We start from the raw sequence: 13,799 nt of genomic DNA, 5'->3' as shown, positions 1-13,799 counted from the left end.
TTTAAAATATTATTTTAAAAATAATATTTATGTAAGAGACCAAGTAATAAATACTAATTTGTATGTATTTTCTCACTTATATTTTATTTTTACTCATCTTGATTTTGATGTTAGATCTGTTTTCTTTCTCATATTCACTGTACTTATTCCTTACATTTACATTTTTGCTGAACACTGAGCTAGAATTCTGAAGTTATAATATTCCTGTGAACTCTGGCAGGCTACTTAAATACTCTGGAGCACCATTGACTTATTTTTAAAATGGTGATAATGATATTGGTTCTGCCTCCCTTACAGAGGTCCTGGAAGGAACAACTGCTTCTGTGCTTACAAAAATGTCAAGTTATACACAGTTAAAGGGAGAATCACATTGATTGTATAATTTAAAGTTTATATCTGCTTATATTATAAAGACAAGTTTGTCTTAGTAGAAGTATGATGGTATCTTTGCAGAGGGAAAGAACTTATTCAGGAGGTCAACTATTTGCTTAGCAATTTGCATATGTGTCTTTATGCCTGCAAGTGTGGATGGATGCGGGTGTTAACTGCACTTAACTCCAAGGGCCTCAACTCCATTATCCTGAAGGTCAGAATTCATGGAGCAATGCAGTTTCACATTCTTTCTGTTACCCTCCTTGTGCTCCAGGGAAGACTTAGATGGCAGATGTATTTAATGAGAATAATCCCCTAAATATTAACCACAGAGACCATGCACAGCTGGCTGTGAGATGTATGCCTGAGAATTGATCCCCACCCTTGCTTATGCCCTCTTTCTAGTCCTTTCTACTCTGGGAGGGCCTTTTGTTCAAATACTTCTGCATTCAAGCTTTGTGGATATGTAAACTATGTATGTACCTCAAGAGGAGTACAATGCTTTAAAATATGAGTTAGTCCTTAATATGTTATTTCTGTATATCTGTGTTTGAAAAAGATACTATACAGTAACCAAGCTGCAGGTACAGTTTGAAAATTGATCTCTGAGTAACAAAATTGTATTCCTCATTTCAGAACATGATGAGTGCATCACAAATCAGCACAACTGTGATGAAAATGCTCTATGCTTCAACACTGTTGGAGGACACAACTGTGTTTGCAAACCAGGCTATACAGGGAATGGAACCACGTGCAAAGGTAACAGGTTTCAATGCCAACTCCTGTTGCAGTAGAAAAATGTTATCCATCTTTACACCCCTCCACCCCTTCTTGTCACTGTTGCCTACCTTCTGTGCACTGTCCAGAGTCATTGAGAACTTGGCAGTGTGGCTCATAGTCTTCCTCTTGGTTACATCAATATTTAAGTGGCCAAATTATTCAACAACTTTGACTTAATGTTCCTTGACCTCAACCACAGTGGTTTTTGTCTCTATTTGTCTCTAGCAGATCACATCCTGGGCATTGTTTTTACAGAACTGCCCCGCCATTGGAATCTTAAACTTCAACACTTGATTGTCTGAAGCCAGGTGTCCTGCTTCCAGTTCGCCTACTCTGTTCCTTCTACAACTCTTGAGCTTTAATTTTTTTCTGACCCTTCCTTTTCATTTATTCCTCCTGGGTTCAGATATTTCTTTTTGAATTTCAAGCATAACAGCTTTTTCTTTTTCTTTTTCTTTTTTTTTTTGGAAGGACCCTATTCCTCTGTGAAATATCTGTATCTTGAGTCAGTCTCACAGGTTTTCTTCTCTGCCATCCCTCTGGAGCCGTTGATACTAATTAACTGGGAATATTGGATTTCTACATTTTGTAGCTTCCCATTTTTAGCTTCTTTGTCAATACCAATCAATAATTCTTTTAAATGTCCTGGTAAGCTCAGATTTTCATTTCCATCAGTGTATATTCCAACTATAGTTCACTACTATCCATTAATTCACTCTAAAAATGCCCTCTTTTCCTTCATCAGATGAGCTTACTGCCTACTTCACCAGGGAAATAAAGGTTCTATTTAGGAAACTTCACTAACTCCCATAAGATAAAATCCATATTCATTATGTCATATAGATTTATTTTTGATTTGTCTAATTTAGGCATTTTAAGCTTCAAGATGGCCCATTTACTAAAATCAATTTGCTACTGTGTGTGAGGGAGGAGGAAACAACACAGGATTGTTGTTCATGCAGTGACCTGGGAGCATGGATGCAGATAGGGATGGGCCAGAGGATTCCTCTGGTTGGTAAAAGTCTATGGAAATCTTTAATTTAGAGTATTGCAGAGAATGCCATGACCTACGGAATGTAACAAGCTGGTCTACTTCATTTGTGCCAGACCTTGCCAGGCTGAGGGAAGATCCCCTGAGCCTTTCAGAGCCAAAGAATAAGCCGAAGTGGAAACAGAAGCTTTAAGGGTGAGCAGCCTCATCCATCTTGTTTTTCTCACCTTCTTTGAAGGCAGCACATCTCAAAAGATCTTCTTTACAATGGCTCATACCTTGATTCTTTTTTCTACTCACTTGCAAATTCACTCTAAGACAATAGGCTATGCAGTTTCTTTGCTCTTAATCCTGTATCCTGACCTGTCCTTAGCAGAGGAACGCAAGACTCTGAAGACGACTATCGCAAGTTCTTCTTACTATTGGTTAATTGAACACCAGGAATGATTTAAAACTTTTTGAAAGATGGGGTGTTTCTCAAATATTGTGGCACTTTGGCCAATGTGTAGAATGATCAGAGCCTCATAGGACTTAGTCATTTTCTATTTCCTTACTCTATTCTCTAGATAGTGGTTTGCTCCTTCAGAAAGAGGATAGCTGCCATTTTTTAGGTTCATTTTCAAGCTGGATTGTTATAATGATGTGAACTCCTAGTTGTAATGCATTCCTGTTGGTAAAGTTACTGTTTTTAAAACATAAAGTTTAGTATTGTATTTTACATGTAAAAAAATTAACATTGGATAGAACACTGTTTTTTACCAGTGGTGTTGAAGTTTCTTACCTGTATGGGAAATATTGTATGCATATGAAATTAGAATAACATTTATAATTTGATGTCCACATCTCCAAAGGAATAAAGAAAAGCTGGATTTAGAGTATTTCAAACGACTTCTAAAGTGCTAAAATCATGTGTCTGAATTATTCCAGCATTTTGCAAAGATGGCTGTAGGAATGGAGGAGCTTGTATTGCTGCAAACGTATGCGCCTGCCCCCAGGGCTTTACTGGGCCCAGCTGTGAAACAGGTAAGAATATCATTCCATGTTCTAGAAAATGAATTTTACACTAATGTATAAAGTAATCCATGGGAAAAATAACATTTCAAGTGGGATCTCAGAGCACGGAGCTATTAATAAGAAAGCGCTAAGAGGGAGCGGGGAGGAGGCTTCAGCGGTGCATATTCACTGGTTATTTCTCCAGTCACTCTCGGGGGGTTTTGCAGCTATTATAACTGGAAGCATGTTAAATGTTTTCAGAAAGATGTGTGGGATTGCCCAGAATCTTATGCATCATAATTTATTTTACTCATTTAGAGCCCATTTTTCCTGGAATCTATTTGACTATATTAAAGCATAGACTTCAGGCTTATAGCCAACTCACTTCCTAGGACACACTGCCGGGTGCATTCACATTTGAGGATTTTTAATTTTTACCTGACCCATTTAATACTTATTTATTGTTTATTTACAAAGTATTTAAAGTTTTCTACTCCTTAATCAGTCCTCACTTAAGTCCAGTGTACTTGCTCTTTCTGATGGATACTAATACTAGAAACATGAAAAAAAATTTAAATACATATAGTTTATATATAGCTTATGACCCAAAATAAGATGTTTCTTCAGTTGAAAATGTACCTTGAGAATAAAAAAAGTGGTTTGAATATTAGGTCCTCATTAAAATGATGTCAATATTAGTGGTGGTCGCTTTGGGTCAAGAGGTTCTCATAGCAGGTGACCTCCGAGAGTCTGGTTATAATCAGTGAAAGGGAGCCGCTGCTCTCAGTGACTGGTGGCTGCCAACTCACTGTGCTTTCCATAAATCTCAGTGCAGTGGAAGCAGCACATGTCTTGCTTTGATCCTACTTGCAAAGTCATCTGCTTTAAAAAAAAAAAAAAAACTGGTCAGAATGTAAGACAGAAAGTGTTCTCCATTTGAAAAGTGAAAATTTTACTGAATAGGTACTGCTACTCTTCACAGGAAGATGCTCACAGAAGGGCTTGCATCACTACACCATTTCTTTTTATACATACCTCTAAATGGTGTTTTTCAAACTTCAGTGACTTATTTGGTTACAAAGGTCTCTAACAGAAAACACATAGTGGCTGTCTTTGATTGGTGGACTCTTTCTTAAAGGGACCATTTCCTAAATCAGTGGTTCCCAAGCTCATTGTGCATGTGCCTCACTCATAGAGCTTAGGAACAACAGGGTTGGGGACTGATTGTAGGAGCGGGTTGGTGAGGAGGCAGGGGACAGCAATGGGGGAAAAATTTGGACAACTGTAAAAGAAAAACAATAAAAAAATAAGAAAAAATACAGGTTTTTGGTAATTAATTTTCATAGGATCTGCTAGATCAAAATCAGGTCCTTTCAATACAATGTTTCTACATCCTGTGATCTCCAATAGCACACCCACACATATCAAGGCACACTGTGGTTCTGTGTATCAGACAACCATGTGTGCTTCAGGTGCAGAGTCAATACTGAAATGCTGGCTTTTTCAGAGTATTTTGCTGGTGTGGAATTTTGAAATAAAAGCTGTCCCATAAAATCTGGGATGATTAATGACCATGTCCAATTCTGCATATCATTCTTCTACTGGAAAAAAACTATTGATGAGATTCTTAAAATCTTGAATGACATAAGATTAATTTAAGCAATGTAAAATTTAACACCAGAGTTAAAAATAACCCCAAAGAATATTTAACTTTGTCTATTTAAAAAAATTATCCTTGAACTTCCAATCTATAATAAGATCATCCCAGACTTACTGTAAGTAGCTGTTCATAACAGCTTAGGGCTTTGAGAAGGACAGATGTGGGTTTAAAACCTAGTTCTACCACTTACTTGTCATGTGGCCTTGGGCAAGTTACAGAACTTCTCAGTGTCTTGTGCTTTCTATACATAAACTTATTCTTCACAAGTCCCCTCCAAGATGGATATTATCTCCATTTACAAATGAGAATATTGAGTTCACAGTGATTAATATTTCTCTAAGATTACAGACTTAGCTGCTTAATACAAAGATATTACTACTCCTAAACCCAGGCATTTTATCTATATTGGTGTTTTATAAAGTTTCTACTAAAGCCATTCTAATGACAGAGGAGAGAGACTACCTTCATCCAGGGAGGTTCTAGAATGGCCCACCACGAGGGTAAATAAAATTTGTTCAAAATATTATGGTTTATCTTAAAAATTCATTTATTTTTATTTTATAATATATAAAAATATTTAACTTACATACTTTGAGTAAATTTGGTACTCTAAGACAAGAAGTCATAGTTTATTTCTGCTTTCCTGGATCTCTTGGCCCAAGATTATATTTCACTATTTGAGAAGCAAGCATTCCTGCCTTTCATCTGGGAAAACATAACACTACTTCTTGCCTCAAAGCATCTGTCCCAGTTATTGCTCCAGGTTAGTTCCTAACCCCTCACCTTCCAACACCATCACTTTTGTTGGTACAGTTATAAATAGAAATTGTGCCCTTTAAAAACTTTAGATAAGAAGAGACCCATGTAAAATAATTTGTTTACTCATTCATTTAAAAAATATTTGTTTATGATCTGTTATATATTGAGCACTGATCTAGAAACAGGATATAACGGTGAACAAAACATAGGCCCTGTCTGCATGGAAATTATGATCTAGGGACTATGAATAGGAAAAGAAATAAATACATAAAATATGGTCAGGTAACAATAGGTGCTATAAAGAATATTAAGAAAGGTAGTGTAAAATTATTTTGTTGACCTGTGGACCTCATGCATGACAGATATTATTACTGATATTTACTTTATTAGTAAAGGTAACTAACATTAGCTCCTGTATCAATCCCAAATTTCAGTTGTTAATACAAAAAGTATGCTATTCCTCATTCACATCTCAGTTCGGTTTGTCAATGTGGAGGTGGTGAGTGCTGAGAAGGACTGGGGCTGGGATTGCTCAAACCAAGGACCCTAGCTGTCACCATTTTATAAAGAAGCCATAGAGAACAGACACCCAGTTACTGCCTCAGGTCAGAAGTGTCGTTCCTCTCTCATTCCATTGGTAAGAACTAATCACATGATTATGTAGAAAATGTAATTGGGCTGAGTGTCCAGGAAGATGAAGCTGCTTTGGTGAGCATGAAGCCAGACTTCTGCCACATCTGCTATCTGGCATTGCTGGCACTATTAACTCTAGACAACCAAACTGTTTTCTCTCATCTACTCAGAGCTAGTTGCTTTCTTTTTCAATCATTGCTTACTTCCACCTCCTGCAAGAGATCGTTAACTTGGAATAGACTTTGGGGGGTCCATGAATTCCCTGAATATCTTTGTTTGTGTACATTTTTCTTCAGAGAGAACCCACAGCATTTAGAGATTTCATATGGTTCTATAATTAACAAATAGTTAAGAACTACTAGGGAGAGAATCTTTTATGATTCATAAAGAGAACTAACTGGTGTTTTATTCTGTGGAAGGTGATTCAAACTTGAATATCCAATGCCTCCCAGTATGTTTCTTTGGGCACCTTAAATCCAAACACCCCAAACTGAACTCATTGTCTCTTCTATGACTCATGACTCATCTCCTCTTCCTCTTCTATTACCAAAACCTGGTTCTTAACTTCTGTTCATTATTTCCATGGGTGGCAGCTTTATCAACCAAGTCTGCTTGGACAGTAGTCAAGGACCCATGCCCTTCTTATCGCCATTCACATCCAGTCAAGCCTTTTTGCTTCTCCTTACTAGGGTCCATTTCTCTCCATTCCTGCTGGTACTACAGTATTTTGGGGCTCTCAGGTGTATCTCTCTGTAATCCAATCTCCACAGAATATCAGAGCATAAATCTTATCATATCACCCCATAGGGAAGTAAAACTTCAGCATCTCCCATTGCCCTGAAGATAAAGGTCAGATTTCTGCACATGATAAAAATAGCTCTTGAAGATTTAGCCCCTGCTTATCTATCCAGTTTTCATCCTCATGTCCCTCTGTTTCCTAAACTCATTCCCACCCCCACAAACATTTCGTTTCATGGGGATAAAGACTGTATCTGATTCACTTTAGAATCATCCAGACATATGATAAGGCCTGCACCTTATTAGGTACTTCACAAATATTCAGTGAATAAATTTTAATATTAGGCATAAGTAAGTGATCAATTAGAAGAGGAGGAAAAGAAGGTGTGGTTGCTTCCATATTTGTTGGACATTTTTGACTATTAGTTTAAAGAGGCCTTCAGGGTCATTCCTGTACTTGCACTTGGCAGATGAAGAAATTAAGGCACAGAGAAACGAAGCAACTTATACACAGTGTTACATGGTGGATACAGATCTGCAATTTAGAACTCAGGTGTACCAATTCCTAGCTCACTGTTTTCTTTTTCCTTCTTTCCTCCATTCTTTCCTTCCTTCCTTTCTTCTTCCCATGTTTCCTATGCCATGCTATATGCTAAGGAACTCATCCTACCGTCATCCCTCATGGGGTCTGTGCTTTTTGTTATGCCCACCCTTTCAACTGCCAAGTAATCCTGTCATCTTTAACATTGAAGACTGTGGCAGTTTTTCTCTCCCGAGGTAGGGAAAATACCAGGATTGTCAAAATTTCCTAAGTATAGAAATGGCCTAATTCTGGCCTGCTGAAGTTGGATGCGGACTGAGGTTTTAGAAAGGAGATTAATTTCTGGCCCCATTGGCCATCTGGGCCCTCACAATGGACTCATTCAGGATGAAATAATCAGACTTACTGGTTTTAGAAGGGCAATCTTAATGTGCATAACACTTACCAACTCTTGTTACTTTAGTTGAGAAAGTCTCTCCTGAACTAGTTCCCCCTAATTTAGTCTACAAGGACTCTCCAGAAAGTATCCATCCATAAACCGTGAAAAATAGAGACATTTATTGAAGAAGATACAAGATATAAGAAATGTTGTACATCAGACAATGACACCTCAGTCCCCTTCAAAGTAGGCACCTTGGGACCTCACACAGTTCTCCCAGTTGCCATCAGCTGCCCTGTCATATTTTCCTGAATCCTATCAACAGTCTGAAATCTTTTTTCTTTCAAAGGTGATTTTAGTTTTGAGAAAAGCCAGAAGTCACAGGGTGCCAAATCTGGGCTGTAAAGGGGCTGAGTCACCTGGGAAATTTGATATGTCACAAAAAAACTCTGTATACAACATGTGATGCATGAGTGGGCATGTTGTTGTGATAAAGCTGCCAATCACCAGTTTCCCACAGTTGTGGATTTCTGAATCATCCAAACAGTTTCCATGGACGAATGTTCAAGCTTAATGCAAAATTTGATGCAGATTCATTGCTCTACTCACTCAGCCATTTTGAATTCGACAGCCACACAGTACATATGTTCACTCGGTGGCCTCTACCACCCCCATTGACTGGTACATGGAAGTCGTTATTGTTCACACATGTGCATTCCAGCCCACGCTCCTTGCCTGCCAGATTACATTGATTACAAACCATTCTTGTTAGATTAAGTATGGCTGGACTTTTTACGGACAGACCTTTTATTTCTGCCTCATGTATATATTAGTGGAATAGTTGAATCCACTTACCAACTTCATGAAGAGACTATGTGTATGCTTTTTACTGATTAAAATTAATTTTTCATGACCTTCTTTTTTAGCCACTGTGTAAAATCAGCCACATGTATAACACAACTTCATTTTTAATTATACATCCTAATATTCCATCAGATGTTTAACTTGGATTTAGCAGAGTGATTATTTCTTGGATAATAACATAATGTATTAGAAATTATGTGCTGAGGTAACAGCTCTATGACTGCTGTGCTGTATTTATTGCACAGTTGCTAAACCTCAGCAAACATGTCTGATGATCTAATTAATATGCAAAGCTGTCTTAGTATACTAAAAGTAAATACTTCAATCATGAATTAAAGAATAAAAGATCTGACAGTTTCCTATAAGTAAATGCTGACTTGAATCAAATTAAATGTTTATAACTGGGAGAAAGTTGGTATCAAATGGGAAGGCTAAAAATAAATATATGCTGCAATATCAAAGAAAAAGAGATCAGACTCTTGGGTGATAAATGGGTTCTTTTTTTTCCCCCCAGTGTGTGAAATAATGGGTTTCTTATCTACATATCAAAACGTGAGATGAGGTTTTAATTATTTTTAGTGAGTAGTTAAATGAATATAGATTTAAGGTGCATTCCTGTTTTCAGAGTTTTTTTAATATCTGTGGTTTCAAAATGACAAAATGAAGCATGTGGCATATATGAATATTGCTTTACTTCAAAGATAACTTCAAATTTTTGAGGTTGATTGATTTTTAAAAGTTATATTATTACTGTCATAGTACAGGTGGTAAAAATTCTTTACTTCATTTATAGTAACATAGTTATTTTGCTAGCAGTATGTACCATTAGCATTTATTATTAATGTCAAATTATATTAATTTTTTTGCTTTGGTTAAATTAGCACATTTTTCATCATTAAATAAATATATTGATTTAGTTTCATAATTACGTAGCTCTTTTTTTAAAGGTATGTTTTTCAGAAGCTTACATTATTTTATGTTTTCTCACGCGAAAGACAAAACTATTCAGAAGCAAGAGAAAAATTCTCAAAATATTTCTACATTTATATATGTATATTAAAAATTTATATATATATATATGTAGGATTTTTTTTTACCATATTGACTCACAGTAAAACTAAATGACCAAACGTGTTGCTTTTTGTGGGAAAACAGAGAGATAATATAGTTAAAAAAGAAAAAAATGTGAATACCTTTGCTTTACCAGTAAAGGTGATCTTTTTCCAGTATTATTTAAAATTTATTTTGCTCTAGCTAAACTTCATATCTGAAAAAAATTATTAAATAAACTTTACCATAATAAATAAAATTTGGGGCGAAGGAAGTTTAGCTTCTGATCCTTCATAGTATCTAGTAAAGTCATTTTTCCAGGCAAGACAGAGAGCAGATCATTTGGTGACTTCTGTAATCTGGGAATGTAGACATGGAGGGATCCTTTGATCCTCCTAAGATGGGATCTCTAGTCATACTTGCTGAGACCCATCTCTTCTTCCAAGTTGGTCTCTAATGATAAAGGTGATTGAATTACAGTTGATGAATATGTACTAATGAACTTCAGATGAGTTAGGGATTTAGATCACAATATTCAATTTTCCTATTATAAACTTATTTTAAAGGAACAAAAAACTTTCACCAAAGACTTCTCACCATACCATACATACAAGTTAACTTTGGTACTTAAGACATATCTTCTCTTTAATTTGGTAATCCTGAACCTCTTAAATAACCCTCTCTTTGCTTTAGGTTATGTCAAACCTTGATGTTCCTTGAAGCATTTAACATAGTTGTCAAGAACACAAACGTTGAAGTCAGGGAGACATTGTCATGAGTCCCAGTTCTGCTGTTAACCAGCTGTGTAGCCTTTTCTATGTTACTTTACTTTTCAATGCCTTTATTTTCACAATATCTACCTCATGGGTTAGTTCTGGAGATTAAATAAAATAATGTAAGTAAGGCACACAGCATCATGGTACCTGATATTATTATAGTATACATATAAGTAAAATTTTATATACATAACTGTTTAGAGCTTTTGATATCCTTCATTTAACTGGAAGTACCCTGAAATATTGTGCAGTAAGGATTAAGAATAAGAAATGATTCTAGTTATTTTATTCATTTATAAATCAGCTTTAAGTATAATTTTACCACATTTTAATCATTTAAACTGTTTAATTTACTGATATGCATCTTTGCATTTCTTAAAATTGCTTTATTGTCGTTCTAATACAAATCTTAAAAAATTAATCTTTTTTAGAAATCTGTCTTTGTACTAAGAAAGTAGTTCAAAGTTCATAGTTTTAAATCTCAAAGTCATTCTTCCAAGTCCTTCAGTTTAATTGGAAAAAATGTCATATTCACTGACTGCTTGTATCAGTCATGTATAATAGATAACAACTATGATGGGGACATTTTTCAGACTCTTATTGTAATACTTACCTAATTAAGGTTGGAAATGAGGACACATTGTGGAGGTAATGTAAGAGAAAAAAATGCTTTCAAGCTGTTAGAGGGAAGGTCTCCATGAAAAAAAGTTAAGTGGAATTATTTGGGAATATGGAAAATATCTTCACTTTTGCTTTAAATATATTGATAATTTTTTTAATGGATAATCTTTGAATATAAGTTGTATTGGGCCATTGAATTCTTTGAATTTGTATCCTCCTGGTGTTTTAAAAAATTATTTAGAACAAACCAAAGTCAGTTTTTAGATTTTTAAATATTATTTTTAAATTAATTAACTGAAAAATAGATTCCTATTTTGAATAAGTAATACATGCACATGGTATAAAATGTAAAAGACAAAAAGCATATAATGAAAAGTAAATTTTCTCTGAATCCCTTTTCTAATCATTGCTTTTTCCCACCTAAATAGTGTAGTTTGAAAATAATATTATCAATATGTCCCCATTATACAGAGTGATTAAATTGGAAATTGAAACTTAGAAGAGCCTGCTACCACTCAATAATGGAATTTTAATTTGTAACTCTGTGGTTGCCAATAGAATGCACATCATTGGAACAAGATCTTTCTCCTCCTTTGAGCACCCTCATACTTTTGTTGGGAATGTTCCGCAGTTTTCCCATTCATAAATTCTAAATATTTTTGTAAACAGACAAGCTGATGAACTTATATTCACTAGAAGCATGGTGGGAGAGGTACAAACTTTATATTCTGGAGACCCATTAGAAAGTGATAAAGATATAAACAGCTATCTGGGACTTAGTCTTCTCTAACTCAAAATATATCCAGGACACAATATTTTATTTATACTCAAATTATTTTTACTTCTTGCATTTCATTTCTTTCTTCTACGTTTTTTTTTCTGCCTGAAGGACCTACTTTAGTGTTCTCTCAGAGCAGGTGTTTTAGTGGCAAACTCATTTCAGACTCTGTGTCTGAAATGGGCTCTGTGCCATTTTCACTCTGAGGTTAGTTTTGTGTAGGATTCTAGCTTGTTTTCTGTAAGCACTGTGAAGGAAGTATTCCATTGTTTTGGGGGTCTTGAGGTTTCTGTTTAGAGGTCTGCTCTCAGTTCAATTGTAATTCATTTGAAAGTACTTTTCACTCTAATTACTTTTAAGGTCTCCATTTCCTTGGGTTTTGTGGTTTCAATGAATTGCATCTGGGTATGAATTTATTTTTATTTATTTTGCTTGGAGCTTCTTTAGATTATTGAATCTGAGGAGTCATCTCTTTCATCAATTTTGGAAAGCAGTCAATCTTTATCTTCTTGAATAGTGCTTTTCTCTCATTCTCTTTCCTCTGGACTTCTTATTGGATATATGTTGGCCCTTATTATTCTACATTTTTTAAACTTCTTTAAGAAATATTTCTCATTTCTCTATCTCAGTGTTATGCCCTTCATGATTTCTTCATATTTATCCCCCAGTCTATTAGTCATTACCCCAGCTTTGTCTAATTCTCTGTTTAGCTCATCCATTGAATTTTTTAGTTCATTAATTATCTTGTAGGAGTTCTCTTTTTCAAATCTTTTGGTACTTTTCCCATTAGTTGTTATTCTTTTCTTGTTGTTTTAATTTCTTCTTTTATATCTTTAGCAATTTTAAACAAGTTCATATTGTTCTATTGTCTGAAGTTCAAGGGCATCTACATCTGCCTTTTCTTCTGTTTTTTGACTATTGCTCATGATGTAGTATTTCTCATTCATTTTGTACTTTTGATATCTGAACTTATCTTTATTGACCTATGAAATCTGAGTCTTTTTCCTTTGGATAAATTTTGCATTTGCTTCTATAAGTATACCAAAATATTACCCATTAATATTTGTGTTAATTTCTTTGCCAAGTTGTATACTGCACAGGTGGTATAAGTTTGAACTTCAGAACTCTGTAAAAGCGAACATTTTTTTCTCCCTACCCAAGTACAGGCAAATGTAGTATATCTTCTTCTGATCACATGTGCTAGCAAATGTCTTATCTGTATGCATGTGTGTGTGTGTATGTTTCTATCCTGCGCGTAAACTGAAAGGCAACCCTTCAAGAATCCTGTTTTTTGCTGCAATCTTGGGCCTTATATAGGACTAAGTCCTTTCTGCTGTTACCATGTGAGCCACAAAATCCAAATCTGGTGTTTAGCTTCTTCTTGTGCCACATAGGAATTTCCGTTAAAAAAAAAAGTCTATATTGGCTTAATTATAAATTTTACATTATATATTTTTAAGTTATGTGTTTGTAGTAAGATTTTCAGCTTATGCAGTTCTCAGTGTTGCTGGAATTGGAAAGAAAGTCACTCCCATTTTAGACATAAGTTTGATTTTATTGATGCTTTACTGACTCCTGAAGATGATGAACTCTGGTAACTCGTAAGTCTGCATGCCATGAGGTGAAACTCATGGTGGCAGAATGAAAATGGAAGTATGCGGAACATAAAAAGAAATAATGGTAATATGAACAACTTAATGCAGTTTACTAGGAATGGAGCTGGGGATGTGGCTGCTTCTTTCTCTTCATTAAATTTCAGGTGCTTTCAAAGAGAACTTGTATTTCTTCTTAGAGGGGTCCCATCTATGGTTAGTTTCCATTTCTTTCTTCATGTAGGAGTTCTGGAAGAAGCCACTGGGATGTA

General features: G+C 35.3%; 1 protein-coding gene across 2 annotated transcripts in view; it reads left to right on the top strand.

Annotated features, from left to right (window-relative positions):
- Window positions 1-13,799, top strand: part of NELL2 (neural EGFL like 2) — a 286,177-nt gene that overhangs the window by 190,622 nt on the left and 81,756 nt on the right. For both annotated transcript variants that reach the window (XM_090273037.1, XM_090273036.1), the window contains exons 15-16: window positions 1,009-1,131; window positions 3,071-3,166. In XM_090273037.1, the coding sequence (XP_090129163.1) occupies window positions 1,009-1,131; window positions 3,071-3,166 (219 nt within the window). The remainder of the gene's footprint in view (window positions 1-1,008; window positions 1,132-3,070; window positions 3,167-13,799) is intronic.

The sequence above is a fragment of the Furipterus horrens genome, unplaced genomic scaffold, assembly GCF_987537825.1.
Source record: "Furipterus horrens unplaced genomic scaffold, mFurHor1.1.pri manual_scaffold_4, whole genome shotgun sequence".
NCBI lineage: Eukaryota > Metazoa > Chordata > Mammalia > Chiroptera > Furipteridae > Furipterus > Furipterus horrens.
Note: the sequence above shows the minus strand (reverse complement) of the source record. Positions and strands in the feature narration are given on the sequence as shown.